This window comes from Petaurus breviceps, unplaced genomic scaffold (genome assembly GCF_028583685.1).
Source record: "Petaurus breviceps papuanus isolate PSGF00001 unplaced genomic scaffold, PetGlider_PUasm1.0 179, whole genome shotgun sequence".
Classification (NCBI taxonomy): Eukaryota; Metazoa; Chordata; class Mammalia; order Diprotodontia; family Petauridae; genus Petaurus; species Petaurus breviceps.
Window position 1 is genome coordinate 10,542,616 of NW_027185779.1, and position 27,736 is coordinate 10,570,351.

The following is a 27,736-nucleotide window of genomic DNA, read 5'->3' on the forward strand; positions in this document are numbered from 1 at the left end:
GATTAGGATGATATATGTGAATCATTTGAAAGATACGTAGCTGTTACAGACCTATTAATTGGAGAATACAATGAAAGGTTTTCTGACTTTGAGAATTGTGACATCACACTCAAATGAGCACTTCAGCCTCACCTACTAGATATAGCACTAAGGCACCTAAAGAAATACAGGTGGAAGTGATTGAGCTCTCAGTAGATGACATTTTTTTGGAGGGGAAAGGCAAGGAATTTGGGGTTAAGTGACTTGCCCGAGGTCACACAGCTAGTAAGTATCAAGTGTCAGAGATCACATTTGAACTCAGGTCCTCCTAACTCCAGGGCCAGTACTCTATTCACTGCCCGAGATGACATTTTAAAGTCATTGTTTAACGCTAAGAAAAATCCAGTTGAAATATGGAAAAAATGAAGTAGAATACCCATGCCTTTGGCAACATGTCCCAAAAATGCTTTCTTGCTTTTCAACCACTTATTGCTGTGAATCTACATTCTCCTACCTAACCCAAATCAAGATGCCCTTAAGGTCACAAATGACTGATACCCTCTGAGAGGATCAACTGAAACTGTGGACCTCCATGCTGCAACAAAACATTCAAATGCTTTCCAACAAAAAGCGGATACAACAAAGTCATTAAAAGGTTAGTTAACTTTATAATTAACAAATAGTTTTAATTTTTTTTAAATTATTAAGTGCACAGTAGTTAGATTTTTACAAAATAATGCACATTTTTAAGTATATCTAATTGAAGTGTCTTGAATTCGGCCTTATTTGATTCCAGCTAAATATTAATGCAGCCTTCCAACATGAAAAAGTTTCTCACCCCTGTTCTGGACTCTGTGCTTCTATTAATTAAAGCCAACAATCACATTAGCTTTCAATTGCTGCCACATCTCACTGTTGACTCATGCATAAAGGAAGCTTGTTTCCTGAGCAGGAAGATCCATTGCAGTGGAGATAAGGCCTATAAAAAGGCCTTGTGTTTGTTATATGTCTTCTTGGATCCAGAATATTAAAAAAAAAAATCAGATGTTAATAGCATCATTAAAAAGTGTCTAAAGTTACAGAGAAAATTCTCCAGACAGCTTTCATCCAAGGCACTACTCTATGTGAGGTAGGAAAAAAGGTCATGGGATTTGGAGTCAGAATATGAGTTCAAATATCAGGCTACCATATGTAACTTTGGTAAGTCAGCCTCACTGAATTTTAGTTTCCTCATCAATAAAACAAAAGAAAATTGATTCAATGATTTCTAAAGTCCCTTCCAGCTCTATGGTATTATGATCCTATAAATGACAGGAAGATGTTCAAGTCAAGGGCCATATGTCAACATGACCATTGCCTTCTACATCTGTTTTATACAGACTGAATTATGAATTCTGACTTTTCCCTGGTTCCATTTCAGGAAAGGATGGCCCAAGGTGACTTAGGACATACACCTTCTGGGAATGGTATGCAGAGAAGTTACACAAGGAGGAATATGTGCTCCACTGCAGGATGTTCACTCATTTCAGTCATATATGATTCTTTGTGACCCCATTTGGTGTTTTCTTAGCAAACATACTACAGTGGTTTGCCATTTCCTTCTCCAGCTCATTTTACAGATGAGGAAACTGAGGCAATCAGGGGTAAGTGACTTGCCCAGGGTCATAGGCAGTAAGTGTCTGAGGCTGGATTTGAACTCAGGTCATCCTGACTTCAGGTCTGGTTCCTTATCCACTGTGCCACCTGGTCCTCCACTGTAGGGCTAGAGTTTCCCATTCATACCTATCTATCACCCTAAGCACATTAAATAAATGAGTTCAACTGAAGGTCTTCCCTGGAAAGAAACTCAGGAGAACCAGACCCAAATGTGCCTCATACTTTCTTGAGAAATAAAATTTGTTTCTTAATTTGAGATTATTTCTCAATATATTTATAAGCTAAATGAAAGAAAATGGAGGGGATGAGAGTTTGTTAAAAATCTGTTTTATGTAATGTAAGAAGCATTCTTACTTACATTGAAGAGCAGAGCAGGAACTGGGGTGAAACAATTGATGTGTATCATACTTAAGCTGCAGGGGAGGTGCCCTTCTCTTGAACCAACATAAAACAGCCTGGAAAACAGGTGGGAGAATTGGAAGACTTGGATTGGCATTCACCAGATACTTTTTAAAAACTTTCTTTTTTATCTTGAGCTTAACAAACATCAACATTTCAACTCACAAAGGACAGAGGAAACCGATTGCAGATGAAACTGTGAACTATTATATGGAGTTTGTTTTTTTTAAGTGTAAGCAAATTTAAAATGTAAATTACATTTCTAGAGGTAGTGATGAGGGATGGCTCACAATAGGTTCAGCAGGAACTCTGAACTTATCTAAGACCAGAAAACCTGCGATTCAGTCTGGAAAGAATTCAGTAGGCCCAAGCAAACTTGGAGTCAGAGTTGTAAAAGTTTATTGTATGCTTTACAGCAGGGCAAGGTTCCTTAGGGGACCTGCAAATTTATTGTTAGGCTATACAGCAGGCAAGAGTCCTTTAGGGGGACCTGCAACCTTAAATGGGTAAAATTAAGGTTTTTTTATAGGGTAATCTATAGTAGAACCTGTGCCAATTATGCTAACTAGGTGATTAAGGGTGGGATTAGGGAGGAGTTAAGGTGGAGTCAGTGTTTAAAGGAACATGAATTTTTAATATAACTGCGCAGGCATATTGCCCATGATTCACTGGGAAAAAGCCCAAAGGGGGCTACCTGGAGGTGTGGTTTTAGGCTTGAAACATCATTAAGTAGGCTAGTGGTCAAGGGCTGACTGAGAAGTGCCTAGTCTGCCACCCATCAATTTCATGTTTGACAAGATTGATGTCTGGGAACCAAGGCTAACAGAGACTCAGTGGATAATAGGCTAAGGAGTTAACCCAGAGATAGGGTCCTGAAGGATTCATTGAGGCAGCCAAGGAGTCAACCTAGAGATAGGGTACAGAAGGATTCATAGGGGCAGCAGGACACTGTACAAGGGGGAGATAATAGTTGCCTAAGCTGGAATGTTCATAGATACTTTTGTGAAGGATTCATAGCTTGTTATTGTTCCAAGCTGAGATAAACAATTCATGAGTTGTTGCTGGGCAGAGTTAATGCTCTGAAGCTGGGGATGGGGGTGGGGGGGGGATGTGATTTTACAAACTGGTTTTACAGACTGATATTACAAATTGGTATCACAAATTGAGTTTACAAATTGATTTTATAAACATAGATCCCAAGCACCCCATCAGTAGTGTGTGGTAGTGGATAGAAAGGTGGACCAGAAGACCAGATAGACTTGGGTTCAAGACTTCCTAATATCCCCATTGTATGGCCCTGGGTCATACTTAAAATCTCAGCTACAGAGAAGGTACCAACATGCATTGATAGTCTTTTCTCACTCTGTAGTTTCCCCCTGCCATTCCCTGTCCCTATATTAAATATAACATGATAGTAATAAAATTGCTTGTCTTTGTCCACTTCTGAACTATCTTTTGTGTATTCTAAAAATTGTTTCCTTGACTCTCTTTACTTTCTCCTTCCCCCTTTTTTGCATCACTACCTCTGCTCATGAGCTCTCTCCCCCCAAAAATATTTTTGTATTATTAACATTTTCTCCATAACTTCCTTAAGTCTAGACAATCAACAAGAGAAAATAAGAGGGGAAGAGAGGGAAAAGAGAAATGGAGAGATATAGGGGAGGGGGAGAGGAGAGGGAGAGATAAAGAGGAGGGAAGAGGTGGAGGAAAAAAGGGAAAGAGGGAAAGGGAGGGGGCGAGGTTAGGAAGGAGGAAGGAGAGAGAGATAGAGACAGAGAGACAGAGAGAGAGAGTTAGTTTCATTTCGTTACTGGAAATATTATGTCATCAAACTGCGGGGCTCCCCCAGGAACTAATTCCCTTCCCCAATGCAGATCAGCATCCAGAGCACTGAGAGGTGACCCTAGGATCACAGGGCCAGTGAATGACAGAGGCGGGATCTTGCCTCTGAGGTTAACTCAATTCATCATGCCACCCTGCTTCTGCTTTTCCTCTGCTGCCTTTGTAATATTTATCAGTTAGATATTGTTCAGTTCATGCTAAATTCTCCCGATCAGCACTTTTGCTCGGCAGTGCCTTTTGGGGCGAGAGGCAATTTTCTTATCAGCAACAATCTATTTTGTGCAACACTTCCTTCTTTAGCTGCCCGAATACAAAGGATGCTTTCCTTCCAGTCCAATCTGAAAGGAAAATCAGATTTTAAATTCTGTTTTCACAAGGGCCACAGTCACATAGAACTAAAGAGGGGCATGAACACTTCCTGGCATTCTATCGATTGTGTTCTTCCTATTGAAATCCCCCCAAATAAATTAGCAACATAAAACATGACCAAACATTATTGTGCTTTGCCACTTTTTGTTCACTTAAAGTGAATTGTCGATTTCTGTTAGATTAGCTTTAAAAACAACACAAAAAACCTTGTTTTTGTTCAAGGTATGTTCAAGATACTGCTACCAGTTAGAGAAATAGAAAGATAAATAGGAAGTGATTTCTCTCCTAGTAGATTTGAAGTTTTAATGAGGTGGAGTCCCTATGTGCATGGGAACTCATAAACTACTGCAACAAATTAGAATAATGAAAATAAGTGTAAACAATGGGTTAAAGGCTCAGGTAAGGGCAAGATCCTTAAAGGCTAGGGGGAGGCAGGTAAGGGGGCCATTTTGTGGACACTTTGAGCTTTTCCTACCTGGAAGCTGCAATGATTGATGAATTCAATCCACTAAAACAAGACATAGCTACTGTGAGAGGAATTAGCCACTGAGCATAGTTGAAGACCTTGTTACCAAATGTCTGTTAAAAAATAACAAAGGAGAAAAACAGTATAACAATAAGAGGCAAATAAACATATTTCTTAAAAGTAAAACTCATTGAGAAATAATTTGTCAGAATAAATCCCATGATGAAGCTGTTTTAGAGTAGTCATGTTAGGACACTTTGAAACAAATGGAATGGTTTGAGGCAATTATGAAATCGCCAAATATGCCAAAAAATGTTTACCTACTATACCATATGTTAAAGTGAAGTCTACAAAGGCTGCTGTTTCCATTTTATTCTACATTAAGATCATAGATGGATATATAGAAGGGAACTTAGTGACCATCTAGTTCAACACTTTCATTTTATACTTGAGGAAATTAAGGCCCAGAGATGTTAAGTGACTTTTCCAAAGTCATACAGGTACCCCAAATCTTCTTCCTTTAAGGGTGTGTTGGAAAATATGGGGGGATGTACACACAATACACTTTAAAGTTTAATCTTTTATTAACATTTTCTCCATAATTTCTTTAAATCTAGACTGCAGGGATGAGGAACCTGTAGCCTTGAGGCCAAATGTGACCTTCTAGGTCCTTGTGATGGGGTTGGAGAGATAGAAGAACCCCAAAGACTAGAGTTCTGGGACAGGGTTGTCTGCAATGAATTCACAGACTCAAGCATTCTTTAAGTCAAGGTGGCAAAGATTTACTGTTATGCTTTCCAGTGGGCAAGAGTTCTTAGGGAACCTGTAACTTTAGAGAGGTAGAGTTAAAGTTTATATAGGATAAACTATAGTAAAACATGTGTCAAATATGCTAATTAGTCAATTCAGGGTGGGATTAGAGAGTGGTTAAGGAGTGGTCAGTTCTTAAAGGAACATGCATATTTAGTATCTACTGCACAGGTATTTTACCCAGAGTTCCCTGGGAAAATACCCAAGGTGGGGTGATATGTGGAGGTGTAGTTTTAGGCCTGCCACATCACTAAGTCCACTAATGGTCAGGGCTGACTGAGAAACACCCAGGATGCCCACCCATTGATGTCTTGTTTTGACAAGATAAACATAAAGAGTTTGCATATGTCTAAGTCTAAGATGCTCATAACAAGGAGTCCAGAATACATATGATAGTCCAGTGAATAGTAAATATCTTTTATGAGCCAGTACACAGCTGGTTCAAACTAATAAATTCTATAGGCGCAACTGGCTACTGTATCAGGAAGAGAGATAAATGTTTTGCTAGGGCATGCTGTCCTGTTTTACTAGGGCATACTGTCCTTGGGCTGGGGAGAAACTGCCAAGGACAGTGTTTTGAGGCTAGGGAAAAATGTGATTCCAGAATTGGGGTTCAAGCACAGGCACCCAATCACCCCATCACTTGGGTGCAGCCTTTTGACTGAATCCAAGTATTATAGCACAAATCCTTTTGTTAAGGAATTTGTTCTGTGAAGTTTGGATTCAAAGGGCCACACTTGAGGACCTAGAGGGTCATATGGGACCTTGAGATTGCAGGTTCCCCAACCTGGTTCTAGACAATCAACAAAAGAATAAATCAAGCCCTGATTGGTAGCGTTTGCTGATTCTGAGGTATAAATGCTCACAATGAAAAATTTAAATTAGCTCTCTTAAGCTGTATGAACTGGATACAGAAAACCCTTTTATGAAGAACAGCTAAGTAAAGATTAGAATTTGACTACCAATAGCCAACAAAAAGTCTTTGGTGTAAGAAAATGACTTGAGTGCCTGACTGATAATCAGCAAGAAGGCTTTTATTTATAAAACAAAAGTTCTGAATCAAGAGAAACCAATATCCCATAATAAGACACTATTGCCACAGTCATATGTACCACTTCTCTGCTAAGCTGTTTGTTCTTATATAAACATACTCTTAGTTACTTGGTCAACCAGTTGGACTCATAAGTAATGACATACATTTCTATAGCACTTAATAACTTACAAAGCACTCTGGCTAATAGAGGACCACTGAGACCAAGAATATATCATCACAGTACGATTAGGCATTATTGAAAGATCAGTATGGCCCATGGTGGCCCATTTTCTTTGGTCTGTGAATCAGAGAACCATATACTTAGGGTCAGAAGTGACTTCAGAGGACATGTAAACTGACTTCTACCTACATCATGAATCCAGTCATTAATGGTTGTAACACAGTCATCCAACTTCTGCTGTAAGACTTGTAAGATAGGAAACTAATTAATTCATGAGACAGCCCATGTCACAGGAGCACCTCGGGCCTGGGAATGCCAGTCATGCCACTTGTAGGACTATCTTAATGAGACACAGAAATAGTGACCTGATTTATCATTTCTGATTCTATCCTGTTTGTGTTACCATGACATTAATGGAAAAAAATTGCAACATGGGATCATAGGATTGAGAGTTGGAAGAGACCTTAGAGATCCCCTGGTCTCATTTTATAGTTGAGGAAACTGAGGTCCAAAGAGAGTAGGTGGTTTTCAAAAGGTCATACAGGCATCACGTAGTAATCAGCAGGTGTGGAATTTGAACCTAGGTTTTCTGACTCAAGAAAGAGTTTGCCACACTACCCTGAAATCACACAGCCTTCTGCTGACCCAAAATCATGACAAAAACAAGTCTGGGAAGTTGGTGCCTGCAATTTAACTCAACAAACACTGATTAAGCATTTATTATGTGGGTACTTTGAAGGAAGGGATTGTTTCGTTTGTGATTTTTATGGCATGTAGAACAGAGCTTTATGCAAATAGGCTCTGAGTCAATGTTTATTGAACAAATTTATTCGTTTCAAGTGGGTGGGTGGGAAGAAGAAATCACCCGCTTCTTTAAGGAGATTATATTCCCCTTCGGAGAAGGATGGGGGGTTGAAGGGGAGAATATAACACATACACAGATAAGGAAATATAAAATAATCTTAGGAGTATGCATTAAAAACTAGGGTCACTAAGTGGACAGGGAGAGGATCAGGAAAGGCTGATGATAAGAAGCAGTTGGCACTTAAGCTGAGACCTGAGAGATTTGAGGAATACTAAGGGTGGAGGGAAGAAATAATACATTTTAGGCATGAAACTTGGATATGGGAGATCAAAGGTCAAATTCATAAAATAGCTATTCTAGGAGTTCTTCACTTTTTTTTTTTGTTCTTGACTCCTTAGGCAGTCTGGTTAAACCTTCTAAGAATAGTATTTTTTAAGTACATAAAATAAAATACATAGGAGTACAAAAGAAATCAAGTATATCAGAATATAGTTATCAGAATATTGAAAAAATAAAAAATTCATCCCCTCCTTCCCATTGCCCCCACACTCTATATTAAGATCTGAAACAAAGAGTGTGTGAAGGACAGTAGTATGAAAAAAGCCTGGAAAGGTAGGTTAGAGTCAGATTGGTTGAGTCTTAAAACCTGCGATAAGGAATTTGTATTTTGTCCTCTAAGCAATAAGGAGCCTTGGACAGCTAGGTGGTGCAGTAGATAGAAGGCAGGGCCTGGAGTCGAGTAGACTCCTCTTCTTAAGTTCAAGTCTGACCTCAGACACTTACTAGCTGTGTGACCCTAGGCAAGTCACTTATCCCTGCTTGCCTCAGTTTCCTCATCTGTAAAATGAATTAGAGAAGGAAATGGCAAACTACTCCAGTATCTTTTCCAAGAAAACCCCCAAATGGGGTCACACAGAATTGGGCATGAATGAAACAACTGAACAACAAATATGGAATCACTGAAGATTTTTAACATGATTTTAACTTGGTCCTGCCTGTGATTTAAGGATTTTATTTGGCAGTTGTGTTTTGTGAGATATTAGAAGCAGAAAAATAAATAAGGAGACTCTTTCATCATGAAAGATAATAAGGTGGTGAGGACCTCAACTAGGGTAATGACTGGGTCAGTGGAGAGAAGGGGACAGATGTGAGAGATGCTGAAGAGAGAGTCGACATGACTTGGTGACTGATTGACAGTAGGGGCTAACAATGGAGAGGAAAGGGCCAAGAATGATTCTAAGGTTGCAAACCCAGGTGATTGGAAGAAGGGGGCTACCCTCAACAAAAATACGAAAGCTTGGAGGATTGATATCTTTAGGAGGAAAACAATGAATTCCATGATGGTAATTCTCATCTGAAGACTCACCACTGCTACAGCATCACTTCCCAGAACTGCTGGCATATTAAGGACAACATAATAAGCCACATTAGTCAGCAAATAAATGATGGTGACAATGGGCATGGATACTGCAATTGCCAATGGTAGGTTCCTAAGAAGAAGAATATAAAGAACACAGTAGTTGTAATTATTTTTAACTAGTAAAGAATGTTTGATCAGTACTTAAGTGTCTACTATATTTAAGATTCTGTGGGTGATATGGAGATAAGAATATAAAGAGCTCTCAATCAAAGAGAGAATAGGACATAAACACAAATAACTACAATGAAAATTGGAAAGTAACAAGTCAAAAAGAAATGTAAAAATAAAGTGCTATGTGTTTAGAGAAGAGAGAGAACACTACCTCCTGGGCAGCTCAAGGAAGTCATCATGAAGAAAAAACATTTTAAGTGAGCCTTGAAGGATGGGTAGGATTTCAGGAGGCAGCCATGAAAATGAGGGACATGTTTGATTGATAAATCAGTTTAATTGTAGCAGAGGGCATAAGGGGGTAGGGTGAGCTAATACTTAGGTTAAAACCATATTATTGAAGTCCAGGAGTTCTGGACTAAGGAGTTTGGATTCTATCCAGTAGATAACAGGAATATATTCAAGGTTCATCAAAAGTAGTATGACAAGATCAAGCCTGTGAATCAGAAAGATTAGTGTGGTCTATAGTATGGATGAGAGAGGGGTGGTGAGATTGGAGATAAAGAAATCAGTTTCTTCATCTGTAAAGTGGGGATATTAATACTTGTACTTCCCATCTCACAGGGTGATTGTGCAAAAAATGTTGTGTAAACTGTAGAGCATTATCGAAATGAAAGAATTTTTTGTTATCATATTCATTCAGTTAGAAAAGTATTACAATATGTCAGCTAAAATAATGAGAGGTAGTGAGAGCCTGAATTAGGTTGGGGGCAGATTTGAGAGATATTGAGGAGATACAATCAATAGGACTTGGTACCTGATTAGATATCAAGGGTTAGAAAAAAGGGACAGACAAAGGCAACTTACAGGTTATGACTTATGAGTGACTTGAAAAATGGGGAAGGCATATAAACAGACATATTATGGAAGGGCATGACTTTTTCTTTCAACCTTAAAGTAGTAGTCTATTCAAAAATACTCAAGTTTTCCTTATAATCCAATATAGAAGCAGCATGAAGTAGTATACTTTATCCCTTGGACTGCTCTGGGTTCTATTGGGCAAGCTTTTGCTTTATTTTGCCCTCCACCTCATTTCTTGGCCATCTCTATACCAGAATTCTCCAGATAAATAATTTTTCCCCTTTTTATGACATCTTTAAGATGAATATTGGGTTATGATCAATACTGTGATTCTTGTTGTATACTGCCACATTTCTCTCTAAAAAGTTTGTTCTGAGGCAGCTAGGTGGTGCAGTGAATAGAGCACCAGCCCTGTAGTCAGGAGGAGTTTTGTTCTTACTGCTCTCACAATACAGGTTATGTGACCCTGAGCAAGTCACTTATCTTTTTGTTACTCTAGGCAATTTGCTAAGAACTTAAGTTGCACAAAAGGTGCCAATCTGCCTTGGTAGAGTTTCCTCTCCTGGCAGTTCCCTATACCAAAGAAATCACAGGTATAGTCCCCATTCCCTGTTTGAAAAGTTTATCCCTAGTAAGCACTTATTAAATGTTTTCCCATCCTATTCTACCTATTATGTACTAGGCACTGGGTATACGAAAGTAGAAATGAAACACTCCCTCCCCTCAATATATAACATTCTAATAGAATATAATTTCTAGTACTAAATGTTCTATTTCTATACTAATTTCAGGTATTAAATGTTCAATGGGCTACTTGTATCCAACTTGTGGTAGAGTATTACAGGTTCATATTGATCTGATCAACCCCAGTTGGACACATTTGAGCTTGACTCTAGCGTATTGATGTCATTTTGGTCCTCTTCAAGAATGAAGGACAACAACTAACCAACCAACCAACCAACCAACCAACCAATTTCTAGCACTGGCAGCATTTTCTTCCTTTCATATCCTTTGTTCAGTTCTCCATTACATGGTGTATTATACACTCTTATAGATGTGTTCTTTCTTTACAAAAACTAGGTGTTAGATCTTCATCTTATATATTTACTATATTATTTTTCACAATAAATTTTCTTTTAATTTTAGATATTTTTCCTCCAATAATATTCTTTTATCTTTATGTCATGGAGCCTATCAACTGAAACAAATATACCATTCCTTTTTCTTTGAGGTTCTGGGTTATTTTTTAACATTCAGATTCTGGATCCAATTAGAATTTATTATTTAGAAGGAGTGGCATAGATTCAAACTTTTTTTTGTGCCATGCCCCTAGTCAATGTAGCCAATAATTTTTACTGAATTGATCCCATTCCTTGGTATTTTTAGATGGAAGTTTGTTGATTCAAATGTGCCAAATTCTAGCTCTGAGTTTTGTATTCCATTCCACTGAGCTATCTTTCTAGAACTAGGCAGGTTTTATAAAAGTAACTACTGATTTATAGAATAACTTTTTTCAATTTTTTCTTAATATTTTGCCCAATTTGGTTAGTATTATTGATATTTTTACTATATTTCTTTGATCCAACCACAGAACCATAACTAGGAATTCTAACAAGGATCTGTACTGACTGAGTCAGCTTTAAAGGAGGAGAGGGGCTGCTGAGTGATGGTGATAGAGGAAGGAAGAGTACAACAAATCTTCCTGTTGTGAGCTAGGGTATGTTTGGAAAAGAAAAGCCAGCTTTAGAGAAGGTTCCAAGAGATGTGGTGTCTAACAGAAAAGGTTAGGTTTCAGTGATGCATAAGAAGATGGAAAAAATATGAGAGGAAAGTGTATAAGTTGAAGAACTTGGTAATAAGTCATAGGTCAGAGTAGAAAGGGAGAACAGAGGATTATAGAGCCTGGGAGAGTTAGATGGGAGCAGGATGACAGTGGAAAGATTCTCCCTGACATACTTATTCTGCACTAATTCTGCATATCCTATGTGGTATGAGTCCTCAGGTCATGTATCCTATCAGGAATGATCCATGCAGGTGAGAAGGTGGGCCCCAAGAGAGAGGCATCATGGGTAAATGATGCTAGGGAATAGCAGCCAGGTGGTCAAGGATGGAAAGAACCAGTTAGGTGACTGGTGTTCTTGGGAAGGAGAGGAGTTTGGAAGGATGAAAAGGAGACATGTAACCTCCTAGGACAAGAAGATGCCAATGTGGACATTTGAGGCAAATCCCTGGCCACCCTGTGATATTTCTGACTCTGCCTACCTGTGATTGCAGGATACCTCTCTACTTATTTAGATGTTTATTTCTGTTAAAAACCACTTTAAAGTAATCTTTATCATATATTTCTTATACTGGATATAGTTCATATTTTTTATAAACATGATCTAGCAATTAATTCATTAATAAAAATTTATGACAACCAAACAATTGGGAGTTTCCTTTAATTTTGTGATGATATTATTCTCATAGTGGCTATTATTCAGGGAATTATACATATCAGATTTTTATATAATTATGGGTACAGTACCTTTCAGGATTCTTCATTTCCTCAGTGACAAAATTCAGTGTATCCCATCCGGAGTAGGAAAAAAGAGCTGAGTACAAGGCTTGGGCCATAAGTCCTGGGTCACTGGTGGAACCTTCAAAAGGATCCTTAAAATTGTTTGTTTCTCCTACAATAATTTAAGAAGTCAGGATTTTTGTATAAGAAAATACATTTCCAGCTGATACCTGTGTGAAGTGAAGGAATAAGTAAAGAAAGGAAGGAAATAAGTGTTTATCAAGCATCTGGTATGTGCCAGGCATTGTACTAAGCACTTTACAAATATCATCTCATTTCGTCCTCACAAAAACCTTATGAAATGGGTGATATATTATAATTCCCATTTTATAGATGAGAAAACTGAGGCAGATAGCAGTCATGTGACTTAGGGTCATACGGCCTAGTGCTAGGACCCAGTTAGCTTGGGTTCCGTGTTAGGACAAAATGAGGCACCCACAACTTATTGAAGAGGGGTAAAGTAAAAAGTAAAGTGGTTTTCTTTACTGTTATAGAGTAAGGTGTTACAAGGTATGATGGTCTTCAGATATCATAGAGTAAGAGGGGCATCAAATCCATGTGAATGGGAATTTTTATCAAGGAAGGCTGGGGTTAGTTAAGTCCCAAGGAAAACTTGGTTGCCTTTAGGGAAAATTAATCCTTAGGATTTAAAAGAGCCCTGGTCCTGTCATAGGGGTACATTAACTATTTCTTGTCATTATACTCATGGCCCTATGAAAAGGCAATGAGAGAAGTGAACATCTTTGTCTTAATGAATATCTTTAGGTCAATGACGGTTTTATGTACAAAAAAAATACTACATATATGATTTATATCGTATATAATATGTGTGTCAAATATATATTTGATTTTTATAGGGGGTTCAGGAGAGTCAATCAAAGAGGTAAGAAAGAGTTTGTAAGAATACAGGCAAATCATATGTTTTATCACCTTACTGCAAAGGTTAGGCCAATTCCCCATAGCTCATAGTAACAATCCTAACAGTAGAATTAGAGTTATATTATAATAAGATTTAAAGTTGGAAGGGAAATTGGGAGTCATCTGTCTAATCCCCTCATTTTCCAGGTAGATGTCATTTGAAAGAGGTAGGAGACTAAGGATACATAATTTTGTGCTAACTATGACAACATGGAATATTTGGAAAGGTGCTTTTGAATTGTGATGCTAGAGAAAACTTTTGAGTGTCCCTTGGTTAACAAAGAGATCAAATCAGGTCATACTTAAAGAAATTACCTCAGGCTATTCCCAGGAAGGTCAAATAGTGAAGCTGAAGAGTAAATACTTTAATCATATAATGAGAGATAGAACTCATTGGAAAAGACCTTGAGGTTGGGAAAGATTGAAGGCAAAAGGAAAAGGGGATGGCAGAGGATGAGATGGAAAGTGTTACAGAAGAACATGAGCTTGAACAAACTTTGAGAGATAGTGGAGGATAGAAGGGCCTTTCCTGCCATGGTCCATGAAGTCACAAAGAGTCAGACATGACTGAACAACTCAACAACAACAAATAAAATAAGAATGTGACCCTTCTCCTTCCAGTTCCTTCCTTCTTCCTCAGACCCAGCCAGAATAATAACTGTGTCTGTCAGTTCTTTTAGTACTCTGGAATGTAGTTCATCTGGAGCATTTGATGACTAGAATTCTTCAGTGGTAGTTAGGTCCTCTCTACTATTTTCCTGCTTGGGTTTCAACTTTGCATTTGTTCCTTTAGTCCTACTTTAGTTTAAACTCATTCTCCTCCGTAAAAGACAATATTGTCAGTTACCATTGTCCCATTTACTCAGAGAAATATCCCAAGCATTTTAAAAATCTTTTTTTATCCAATATAGCTCAAAAATATGGTAATTTTGTCTATATCATTCTTTTTCAGCCTTAACTCATGACACAATTCTATTAGGATCATGCTGTGCTTTCATATTTTTCTTCCATATTTGTCTCTTGGAAGCAGGCAACTACAGTTTTCCATTTGACCCTAAATCGTAGGCTATATCTCAAATAATCACCAATATAGAATGAAACATCAGAGACTGAGTGTTTGAAGTCACCTTAAAGACCATTAAATCCAAGCTTTCATTTTACAGGTGGAGGAAACTGAGGCCCAGAGAAGTCAACTGACTTGCCTAGTGCCACACAGCTAGTAAGTATGTGAGGTGGAACAGACATTTGACTCCAATCTGGGCTTTGCTGACTCCAAATCTAGTATTCTCTCCAGCGCAACTTGCAGACAGGCTCCTTAAACCCACAATGTTCTTTTCACTAGCCTTTTCTAAACTTATTTTTTGTTTAAAGATCTTTCATCTAGAGGTATATGGGTCATGAGGTGGGTAGAGAGGCAGACCTGAAATCAGGAAGACTTGAGTTCAAATCCAGCCTCCAATATTTGCCAGCTATGTGACTCTGAACAAGTCACCTCTGCTTCAGTTTCCCTAATTGTAAAACAGGGATAACAATGGCACCTACCTCATAGGCTGTTGTGGGAATCAAATGAATTAATATTGTAAAGCACTTACCACAATTCCTCACACATCATTAAGAGCTTAATAAATACTTGGTCCCTTTCCCCATCTAAAAGAAATGAACATCATTTTAAATGATTCAATGGATATTATGTGATCTTCTGGGAAATCTTTACATTGTGATCATAAAACAATAAGGAATTATAGATATAACAGGTAGAATAAATCATTACCTCTGATGTAATTATGAAGATTACAGAATGTCCAAGGCAAGATACTTTAGAAAGTTGCATAATTTTAGGACTGGAAAATAGCTTAAAAATTATCTACTTCACACCCTTCATTTAACAAAGAAGAAACCTACAGTCCAAATTCTGGAAGTAACTGGCCTCAGGACATACACATATAATGAGAGAATCGGTCCTAGAACCCAACTGTCTTGATGCTAGGTTCAATGATCTTTCCACAACAACTATCTTTATTTCAATGTGTCTTTTACAGGTTTTATTAACAGTCAGAGCCATAACTAGTTATTTCATCTCCTGTGGCAAGAAGAGTGAACTGGGGCAAGTCGTATACTAATTAACTTTGTGATTCATGATGTGAAAATAATGTAAGGAACAATTAAGACAAATTTGGTTGGGTGGGAGAGAAAATTAATGATCAAAGTGACTTAGAGAGTTGAATCTCAGAACAGGAAGGAGCTCCGGAGGTCATCTTGTTTAGTCTACGTGATTTGGATGCTATTTTTACTCCACGGGAGAGGCTTCCCCAAATGTCCATTAGCTTTGAAATGACCAAACAAATTGTGGTATATGATTGTGACAGAACACTATTGTGCTCTAAGAAATGACAGGGGGAATGGGATCTGAAAACACTGGGAAGACTTTTGTGAACTGATGCCAGGTAAAGTAAGCAGAACCAAAGCATTGTTTACAATACCAATAATATGGTTAATGATGATTAATTGTAAAAGACCTAGCTAACAATGATTCATGATGAAAAATGCTATCTACCTTCAGAGGTATTAGAAATAACCAAGAATTTTACCTGGCCATGAGTGTAATTAGAAAAAAAAAGATTTTTATTTCACATCCATTTCAGATGGGTAACTTGGCCTTTTACAAAGCCCTGTGAAAGGCACAAGTACAATGTTAAGCTAATTACGCAGTCCTTTATAATTCATCCAGATTTGAATTTCACACCTTGAATTCTATTGGTTAGCATTTAAGGGTTCACTAAATCCCAACCCTTGATTACATCTTCTCATACTCATATACTTTATTCTTTATAAAAGGAAATGCCAAGCCAGAATATTTTTAGCCCCCTCCCCATTTGTCTGCATCAGATAGCATGAGAAAGGTTTCTCCCCAGTTGCTAATAGATTTGACAAATGTTGGATTTGAAAATTCTAGCCCAGGATGTCAATAATAAAAGTCCCATTATCTGAGGCTGGGTCTGGGTTTATGGTCCTTATCCCCATCCTTTGTCAATTGTTAACCTGGCCTGACAGTTCCTTTTGATATACAGGAAGAGGCCTTGTGAGAACAAAGAAAAGTAGTAGATATGTTGATGTTCAGGGGCCAGCCTCCCGCACTGTCCTCTATAAGCAGTTCTTGTTTCTGACATTAGCCATCAGTATGGCTTCAAATCAAGTTTCATATAATTTCTGTGGAAACAAAATTCAATCATATCTTACAGAGGGGGAACTGATGAACTCTAAGTGTAGACTGAAGCCTATTGCCCTTCCCCCAACTTTCTTTATTTTTCTTTTCTTTTTCAATATGGCTGATATGGAATTATATTTTGTATGACTTCACATGTATAACAGGTATTATGTTGCTTGCCTTCTCAATGAGAAGGGGAAGGGCCAAAGGGAGGGAGAGAATTTGGAACTCAAAATTAAAAAAAAAGAAAATAGAAAAAAAGGAGAGGTTTTCCAAAGAAGCTCCCTTCCTCAATGCCTGGGGGAAAGAAGTTGGCTTTGGTATTAATATTCACCCTTTTTGAGGCAAAATATAGATATTAATGGAGGCAGGGCAGAAGAGAGGGAAAAGGAAGCCCTGAGGAGGGGAATGGGCAGGAATGGGCTAGTTGGTGATTTTGTTATGGGATGAGCAAAGAGAGGGAGTGAACAAACTTCAGTCCAGGATTCCACAGCAAACTAGAAATGAAACAAATTTTTTTTTTTTTGCCTCACTCCCTTCTCTTAGGCCAGTCGGAGTTCTACTCCCCTTACCTCTAAATCTGTCAAAGGAGTACTAGTATTACATTTTTGTGCCATCTACATTTTCTACCCTAAGGCAAAGTCCTGGTAGCCTTGCCTAATTTGGGCTCTGTTCATCTTTACAAATGGATCTTAGCATGACTCAAGTTATATAGAGTTTTTGTGCTTCAAAAGGGAGGGGTAATATGTATATATATAATATTATATGTGCATATAATATTATAATATATATATATAATATATAATATAAGAGGTGATATTATGATATCTTGTTTTGCTCCCACAAAAGTTATTGGAAGATAATTAACAGCTATGGGGAAGCTTGCTTATCTTACTAAGACTGTGGCCTTCTGGGAACTATGACAATGGCTAGAGGGAGCTAGAAAGGTGGGGGTGTGGCAAATAGCTTGGATCCTAGTATCCTCGATACCATGCCTATAATCTACATATATAGAGGGAATGTAGGGAAATAAAGTGAGGAATTTGAGGAATTTGACTAACCCCAAGTCTACCAGGCAGGAAGGACAGAACAGTAGAACCTCACTCTTGCTTCTGCATCATTGTGGGTGTTTCCTTGGCTTCCTTGCTGGAAACATTTTAAAACACCTTCCTCTGCACACTCTGTTTCTGAGTTCTTTAAGTGACAAGGGGTTTACCTTTTTAAGGGGTACATAATATGGACCTTCCTAGGGACCCCAGCAGGGAAGCTCATCTGGGCTAACTCTCTGACATTACCTGACAAGTCCTGAGATCCTCACAGCAGTCTTTCTCATAGAATCAATGCTGTAATTTTAGTTTATTAAATTTGTAGGCTAATAAAGTATTCCTAGTAACTTGCATACAGTAGGTAGATTTTTATTTTTTAATCTAGATTTCCGAGTTAATTAATCTAGGGAATTCCCAGCAAGGAATCTCCCTCAAGAATGAATGAACTGGGGTCCTGAATATCTTCAAGAATAACACACATATTATAAGGGATGATTGAATTTTGTTGCCATGGAAATCATACAAACATAATTTGTGAAACCTAAGGAGTCATACTTGTTAATGTAAGAGATAAAGTGATTGCAGAAGAAAGGAGTGGGGAATGTTAGCTGCCTATTAATCAGCATACCTAAAGAGCAGACTCTCCTTCTTTTTCCTGTGTATCCAAAAAACTGCCAGACCAAGTGTAACCCAGGATAGAGCTATAAACCTAGACAAGGTCTTAGATACTAGGACTTTTCTAATGGATATCCTGGGTTGAATCTTCAATTCACACTTTTGTCAACTCTGAACAATTGAGAAAATTCCTTTCTCGTGCTATGGAGTTAATAGAATCTGAGGGATGCATACATCCAGGGATAAGATTAAAGATAAGGATGGCTTGGCATTTCTTTACTAAATAAAGTATTAGGACAAAAGGGGGGAGGGAATTGAAATGGGAAATGTACAAAAGGGCGTTGACTTACGTGGAAGTGGAGTTTAGGGGTTTTAGGTCAGTGGGATACAAGGGGAAATGCTTTTCAGTATAGAAATAATAAAAGAGCTTTGTAATTTTCTTGAAGTGTGCCTGGGCCTGCTAAATTACCCTTTTTCACAAGGGGGTGAAGACCAGGTCACTCATCCTAAATGACATGAAATAAAAAAATGTTTTTTCTTGATTTTACTAATAGTTATGTGGAATTCTTAAGATGATTATTTTTCTCACAACATATCATAACTGGAGTAACTTTGACTTTTCTATTATTCTTTTAATTATTCTGCTTACATATTTGATTTTTGTTTACTAACATCTTCAGATTCAATCCTTCTTTCCTTACCTTCACAAATTTTATATATACCCACAGATATAATCAGGATTAGGGTCAAGATCTTGGCATATGTGAAAATATCCTGTACTCTGGTCCCCCACTTCACACTGATGCAGTTAATGAATGTTAAGAAGCCTGTGGAAGAAATAAAAAAAGTCTTTAGCAATCTGTGGAGAAAATGTAAATATAATTGACATAGCTGTAGCATTGTAAATTTTGTAAGGAAGAATGAACTGATTATCTCAGAAAAGTCTCCCAACAACTCTGTGATGTAATGAGGTTCAGAGACAGTAAATTGCCCAAGGTCACACTGCTTCTAGGTGCTAGAAGAAGGATTTGAACCAGGAGTGTGCTGGTAAATGTTTAACAACTGGCTCTGGGGGTGGGGAGGGGAATATATATGCATAGCATATTTTTAAGTTTAATCTGCATTATTGAAATTTTCTCTGCACTTTTGTAAGTCTAGATTGTCAATGAAACAATAAATCAAGCCCTTATTTGTAACATTTGCCAAAATTCCAAGGTATAAATGCTCACACTGAAAATTGAATAACGAACTTCTAGGAACTGGTTCAAGCTGGTTCCATCACACTCCTGATTTAAGCGCAGGTGTTTCAGACTCCAAACCCAGAACCCTAACTACTACTACAAGGCTCTCTCTCTCTTTATGGAATAGAAAATTATGCTAATCAGCCATATTTCAGTGAAAACTCTTAAAATGACAAATGTATAATCGTCAGCTTTTTAAAAGGCAACACGTCAAAAGAAAACAGGATAATAATGACAGGAGCTGCTAACATTTAATTAAAAACTTTTTTTTTCTTTTTGGAGGGGGGAAGTTAGGGCAATTGGGATTGTGACTTGCCTAAGGTCACACAGCTAGTTTTTTGTGATAAGTGTCTGAGGCTGGATTTGAACTCAGGCCCTCTATTCACTGCACCACCTAGCTGCCCTCCTAATATTTATATACCATTTTAAAGTTAGTGAAGTGCTCTGCATATATTATATCCCTTGATCTTCATAACAACCCTGTGTAGGAGGTGTTTTTATTCTCATCATTTTATAGGTGAGGAAACTGAGGCTAAGACAAGTTAAGCAACTTATCCAGGATCATACAGCTAGTAAGGGTCTGGGGCATGTCTATCAAAATAATTATTCTCTCTCTAGGGCTTTTTTGTCTCCTTGCTTTTCTCCCCTGCTCACCTCCCCCCAGAAGCTGGAGCAGCGCCACATGCCCCTAAATGTAATACTCTTAAGGTTATGAATAGAGCCATAGTACCATAAGATTTCACAGCTAGAGGGGATCTTAGAGATCATCTCATCAATGTGAGTGTCATAGATTTTTAAAAAGAGAGATATGTAAGAAACCCATTACTACACTTATTCTAGGATTCAAGCTCATCAATCTTATAGGTCAATCATTCAGTGGTTTTTCAGTCACATTTGACTTTTCATGACTACATTTGAGACTTTGTTGGCAAAGATACTGGAGTGGTTTGCCATTTCCTTTTCTAGCTTATTTTACAGATGAGAAAGCTGAGGCAAACAGGGTTAAGTGACTTACCCAAGGTCATACAACCAGTAAGTGTCTGAGGCTGAATTTGGGCTCAGGTCTTCCTGACTCCAGGCCCAGTAATCTATCTGCTGCACCACCTAGCTGCCCAGAGGCTAATTAGGTACACCTGAAGGTCTTTGTAGACTGTACAGTAGCTCTCACAGTTCAATCCCTTTATTTTTACAGATGAGACAACTGAGGCCCAGAGAGTTTAAATGGCTTGCCCAAGCTATTCAGTAGCATTTGTGGGATTTGAACCCAAGTCATTGAGTCCAAATTCAGTGCTGTCTTCCCTACAACAAACTGCTGGAAACTTCATGGTGGCACTCCTTTACAACATTCTCAGTGCCTCATAGTATATCTTGGCTACACCTTTTGAAAATCCCTCTATCTTAAAATCCCCAAACTAGCAATTTTACACAAATAATTTTGGGGGCTTGTTTGGTCCAGAACTATGATCTATATAAAGCTAATCTTCAAATAATTAGGACCAAATTGGGCAGAATTCATCTTATGACACATGGATAAAAACTGTATGATACCATGATTTGATGAGACCAAGTCTAAGCCTCACAGGAGGAAAGGAATTTAAATGCATTAGTACAGTATATCTATAGGGGGCACTTGGGATATGAGGAGAATTTCTCCATAGCAGCTCCATGGTGCTACAGGTCACAATACCCATGCAAAGCCTCTCCTCATTACTTTGCATTTTGGGGGCAACCCTAGTCATGGGCCAAATATAAACTTCCTGCACCAGACCCCTCACTTTAGGGACTAGAAACCCCTGAACCCAATCTAGTCCTTGAATGTGGGTCCAGATGCAGCCACTGCTGTGTGTGTTGTTTACATAAATCTTAAAAAGATTTTTTTTTTGTATTGTTATAGTTAATCATGTGGGGAAATCAAGGAGAAAGAAATTGAAATTCTATTTGATGATAGATCTTAAAGTAGAAGCTAAAATACTTTCCCAAGACTTGTTGCTAAGTCAAAACAAGAGCCAACATCAGAAGCTGCCTCTTCTAAATAATAGATATTCTCAGATGTCAGAGTGAAGCAAATTCACAGTACACATGAATACAATCTAGGAGAAAGCTGGGTGTCAGGAGACCTAGATTCTTGTCCCAGTTTCGTTACCTACTAACCCAGGAACCTGTCAACTGGAAGATGTGGCTTAGATCAGAGCTACTATGTTCTATTTCATTATATTTCTTTTAAAATGTTTCCTTTTTTTTTTTTTTTTACTATGAATTTAACAAACATGAACAATTCAAGATAAAAAGAATAGGAAAGAGGATTGATTATTAAACTGTGAACTTCTACTACAAATATTTTTTTAAGTAAATATGCCAAACAAGGGGCGGCCAGGTATCACAGGGAGTAAGAGCACCGGCTCCAGCGTTGGGATGACCTGGGATCGAATCCGGGCTCAGATACTTAGCACCACACCCAGAAATAACTGGCCGTGTAAGTAACCTTGAGCAAGTTACTTAACCCCGATTGCTGTAAAAAACGAATATGCCAAACATGGTAATAACAAAACTGCCCTGCTTTTCTATGTTCTCTTTTGAACTTCCTTCTGCTCTCTTCTGTGTATTTTAAAATGTTTCATACGTACTCTTTCCTCTTCCTCGTCTTTCTCCTCCTCCTCCTCCTCACTATCACCATCCAACTAGTCCTCTGCAATCAGGGATATACTAGTAAATGTTTAACAACCTGTTCTCAGGGAAAAAAGTAACATGACACATTTTTGCATCACACCTTTATTATTAACATTTTGGAGGGGGGAAGGCAGGGCAATTGGGGTTAAGTGACTTGCCCAAGGTCACTCAGCTAGTAAGTGGTCGGATTTGAACTCAGGTCTTCCTGACTCCAGTGCAGGTGCTCTATTCACTGCACCACTTGGCTGACCCTGTTATTAAGATTTTCTCCATCACTTTCTTAAGTCTAGACATTCAACAGAACAACCCAGATTTGTAGTGCTTGCTAATTTCAGAGCTGGGAATGCTCAAACTGAATATTTAACAATCAGCTCAGGAACTGGTTCAAGTTGGTTCCAGCACATCCCTCCAAGTGCCTCTCATACAAGGAGAAGCCCTTCTTTGTAACAAAAACAAACCTACCCTATATTTGAACATTTAAGTTTCATTATGTACTGCCAGGCCATTGATTCTCTGTCAAGAGGTGGAACTCAGTCTAGGTATTTTCAACTATCTTTTTTTTTGTGGGGGGGGAGTGAACAAGCTTACTTTAATCAGTCAAATATGTATCATTTACCTAGTTCAGGGGAAAAATGTCAGCACCCCGAACTTCAAAGTATACAGACAGAATTATCAAGACAAAAACAGATCAAGTAGACAGGTTTCCAAACTGTCCAGCCATTACATCCATACCAAACAACATCTGGGTTTCAAAGCTGGGGGGCTCTGGACAACGGCTTTCCAGAGTTTCATCTGATCAAATCACAGAACATTTCTCAAAGTGAGCCCCCTATTTTCAACTATCTTTAGTGGGTACATCTAAAATAAATAAATGTAGCTTTTCAGAGGAACAAATAGATTTTGTCTACAAGTTACTTTGTGTGGAAATTTATATTTTGAGATGCGAATTGGCCCAATGTAAGTGAGAAGCAAAATGGAAAGGATAGTGGGTTTGGAGCTCATATCTGAACTCTGACACCTTCTATGTAATCATGGGCAAAATAAATTCCCACATCTGAACTTCAGTTTTCCAGTCTGTAAAACAGGAATTATTTGTGCTAAATATTTCGGAAGAGCGTTGTGAAGAAAGTGCCTTTTAAACTTTGTAATTCTATATAAATGTGAGATTTGTTTTTTTGACTGGACTTGTATTTTCATCAGGATAGGAAGTTCCTATAAGCCCTTCTATTGACACTGAAGATGGGCATCTGCTGGACTTGCCCAGGGTACCAAGAGAGTAAGTTATTCTCTTATTCACTGTGCTCTGCTGCTTCCTGTGAGTTTATCTTAATAATCAGAAATCTCTGACTAAGGAAGTTTCAAAGATGGTCCATGAAATCACCTTAGATAAAGCAAGATGTAGAACAGGGGCAGCTAGGTGAATAGAGCACCAGCTCTGGAGACAAGAGGACCTGAGTTCAAATGTGGCCTCAGACCTTAATAATTACTAGCCGTGTGACCTTGGGCAAGTCACTTAACCCCAATTGCCTTGTCTTCTCCTCTCCAAAAAAAAAAAAGAAGTAGCAAAGATGGCATCATATGGTACTCACATACACAGGCAGCTGCGATCCATCTGACAGCTGCATATGGGGGCTCACAATGTGGAAAAAGGGGCTGAACAATATAATTAGCAAATGTAATGACTATGACAGCCTGTTTCGTTGGCTCAATGATGAGTAAAGATGACCATAGTCTAATAAAGGCTACAAAACCGCCAAAGGTCTCCAAGATATAGGCATAGCTTGCTCCAGACTTAATGATGGTGGTCCCCAGCTCTGCGTAACACAAAGCTCCAAATAATGAAAAAATTCCTCCAAGAAGCCAAATAATCAGGGAAAGTCCATAAGAGGCACTCTGCTTCAGAACTCCTTTGGGAGACACGAATATCCCAGAACCTATCATGTTTCCCACTATTAAAGAGATGCCATTCAACAAGGTGATACTTTGTTTCATCTGTACCTTCACCCCCTGCGCATCATCTGTTTTTCCTTTTTCCAATTCTCCATTATTACATGGGGGATGTTTTCTGCAGCATAGAGTATAAGGATTTGTCATCTTTTTTATTTTCCGATCTGTGGAGGAGGAAAGAGAATCCTCATTAATAACATTAGCTCATCATTAGGGATGAATTGAGTGCCTAGAACAGTCAAAAAGCAAAATGAAAAAAATTAACTCCTGACCACATCGGTAAGAAGTCTCTGACTCGGCAGAAGCCTGGTACAGCAGAGAGGGCACCAGGATGAGAGTCAGAGAACTTGGTTTCAAACCCTGCTTCTGGTACATACTAATTGTGTGACCTTGGACAAATCACCTAACTTTTCTGGACTTCAGTTTCTTCTTCCAACATGGGAGAGGTATGGACTACATATCCTTTGAGATTCTTTTTAGACTTATAATTCTGTGATAAGACAACCATGAAACTGGTTAAATGCCCTCTTACTGGCAACCCTACAGCTGTCCCACAATCTATATTTTGTGATGGAGAAAATAAAATAAATTTTGACACCGACTGCACCAGCTGTATGTCTTGAGCTGTTGGTAAAAATCTAATTGAACACATATTTATTAAATACCTACTAGATGCTAGACACTGTACTAGATTGAGGAAAAAGGAAACAAAACCATCCTTGCTTTCAAGAAACTTACAGTACATGGAAAGGTGGCATAAAAACATTAAACTTGTTGATTTTGAAAAATGAAAAAAGAAGAACATTAAGAAGAGATTACCTGCATCTCAGGAAAGTCAGATTACACAGTGATTTGGGTCTTTATCACCCTGGAAAACTATCAAAGGTTAGATTTGAACCTAAATTTTTCCAACTTCAAGCCTAGCTCTTGGTAATCATTAAATATCATTTTTTAGACCTCAATAAGAGCCAAAGCCTGTACTAATCAACCCTACTGTTTTGCTTTGCTTTAAAAATGTTCTTTCCTGGGGTGGCTAGGTAGTACAGTGAATAGAGCACCAGCCCTAGAGTCTGGAGGACCTGAGGTCAAATATGGCCTCAGACACTTAACACTAGCCATATGACCTTGGGCAAATCACTTAACCCCAATTGCCCTACCTTCTCCCCTTCAAAAAGAAAAGCAAAAAATAAAACAAACAAAACACAAAAATGTCCTTTCCTATATCTGTAACTTGAAAGACCTGATAAGGTCGACAATGGGTATTTCTTCCTGTTCATGACACAAAATTGGGATTTCTCTTATCTTGGGGGCATGCTCCATACAGGGGGAAAACACAGACATCCTGAGATACTAAATTCCAACTGACCCTACTTTGTCAATTGTCTTGCCAATCTGTACTTACAACTAAGAAACTTCCTTTCCCATGGTATGGATAGAAAACATATGGAGACCATAAATCTGAGGGATACAGATATCTTGGCATTGTCCTGAAACATAAAAACTTTGTCACTCTTGTATTGCAGTCACACCTTAGGTTCTGGCTCCAAGCAGTACATATCTGCTAGCTTTAAGAGAATAAATGATATAAATGTATATTACCTAGCCTCTTTGTCTCCTTTAACCAAACTTTCAGGTTGACACTCTATCCATTTTGCTAGGATGCTTGTTTAAGCTATTATTTATTATTATTATTATTTATTACTGGCAATTAGAGAATAGTCTTAAGGAGAAAATCAGCTCAAGGTTTTGGAAAACAATGTCACAGTCATCATCTTAAGTGGCAGGATATACATTAGAATGAAATCAATGTGATTTTATTAGCTAAAGTCTTAAAAAACATTTCATTTAAAGTTAGAGCAAAAGCAAGTTAGCTCTCCTCTCTGGACAGTGAGCAAACTGCAAGTTGATCAGTAAACAAAAGGGTACAAGGGGTGTTCTGTCTCCTTGAAAATGTGCTTTAAAAATCAGACTTCCAAACACTTCTAACTGAGCACGAGCTTCTGCTATGGAATAAATGGAGCCTTTGTGATGAGTACTCTGAGGAACTGAGGCCAACTTTACAATCGTTCAGACAAGCCAAAGCCTATTAATTGCTGGGGGAGAATCCTGAAGCAAGTTGTGAAGTTAACCGCTGAAGAAGGATAGGAGCACAGAAAACCTGAAAAGACTGAAGACTGAAGGATATGAAAAATCTCAGCCCTATAAAATAAAGCTCAGCTTCTGGTCTAGTCAATATTACAAAATAAGCCTGAACTACTGGGTTTTTGGTTGGTTTGTCCCCACTCCAAGCAATGACAGCAGTTCTGTAGCCAGGAAAGTCCACTGGTGGCCCTCATTCTCTTACAAAGTAATCACCTGAAGAAATAGGGATACTTTAAAGAGAAAGCAAAGGCTTACCAGGATACGTTGGCTAAGGCGTGACCTTGTTTTGGACAAAGGCTGTTGGAACTCCTGGAAGGAAAGATTATGACCCTGTGTACTTTCCCTGTACAAGGGAATGAACAGCTGCCTTTATGTGCCTGGGAACTGATATAAACAAATAGAGCCATCCCCCCAACGAATATACAGGCCTGCCTCTTTTTGCTGCTTCTATTTTTTGGGAATGTCAGCCCCTAGAGTCAAATGATACTGGTTTGGGATGCTGGTCGGGGGTAAACTGGAGGAAGCTTCAACTTGCTTGAGCTGAACTGTGTTATCCCACAAATGATGATGATGATAACTTTTATGCGCCACTTGCTATGTGCCGGGCACTGTGCTAAGTACTTTACAGTTTTTATCTCATTTGGCCCTCATAATAAACCTGGGAGTTGGATACTATTATTAGTACCATTTTACAGATGAGAAAACTTAGGCAACCGTCAGTTAAGTGACCAAGGTCACACAGCTATTATGTATCTGAGACTAGATTTGAACTTAAGTCTTCCTGACTCCAGGTTTAGGGTGCTATCCACTGTACTACCTAATGGCCTGAAGAATTGCAAATTTTTGGAGTTTCCTCTTAATTGTTCTTAAAAACGAGTTACTTAACTGTTCCCCAAAGCAAAATAGACTCTTCGTATTCAGTCATCTCATCCAGAGTTAATAATAAGCTGTTTTATCCTTACTGTTGTCAAACTATTCATTGGGAGTTCTATTGTCTTGTCTAATACCTTATGTAGAATGATTAAATTAATTTTTTTTAAGTATTAAGAAACCTATTTATCCAAGTTGGTAACAAAACAGAAATCAGAGAAAGTATAGATAGGAAAATATATATCAGGGAATAGAGTGAACAAACTCTGTCATTGGGAGTGTTATATCTCAGCTCAACCAAGAGAGTCTCAGATTTCACCCAAGAGGAAATTGTCCAAAGGCTCTAGTACAGCAAGCTGGGGATGATGGAGATGACTAGCTCATCTCATACAGGCTTCTTCCCAGTCTTATTCTCCTTTCATCTATCTGAAGGGGGATTGGCACCATCCATCTTCTCTCTCAAAACTGGAAGTCCAAAGAAGAAGCCACAGAAACTGAAGCCTGCAATTGTACTTAAAATAATAATAGCTAGCACTTGTGTAGCCCTTTAATGTTTGCAAAACACATTACTTCTATTACCTCCTTTGATCCTCATA

At 38.3% G+C, this 27,736-nt stretch overlaps 1 protein-coding gene across 1 annotated transcript in view; it reads right to left on the minus strand.

The window, feature by feature from the left end:
• Window positions 1-24,173, minus strand: part of LOC138160061 (Y+L amino acid transporter 2-like) — a 38,475-nt gene extending 14,302 nt beyond the window's left edge. The window contains exons 1-6 of the mRNA XM_069086573.1: window positions 23,771-24,173; window positions 18,975-19,100; window positions 12,457-12,601; window positions 8,907-9,030; window positions 4,721-4,824; window positions 1,994-2,090 (exon numbers count right to left, since the gene is read on the minus strand). Coding sequence (XP_068942674.1) covers window positions 1,994-2,090; window positions 4,721-4,824; window positions 8,907-9,030; window positions 12,457-12,601; window positions 18,975-19,100; window positions 23,771-24,173 — 999 coding nt within the window. The remainder of the gene's footprint in view (window positions 1-1,993; window positions 2,091-4,720; window positions 4,825-8,906; window positions 9,031-12,456; window positions 12,602-18,974; window positions 19,101-23,770) is intronic.
• Window positions 24,174-27,736: the final 3,563 nt, after the last annotated feature.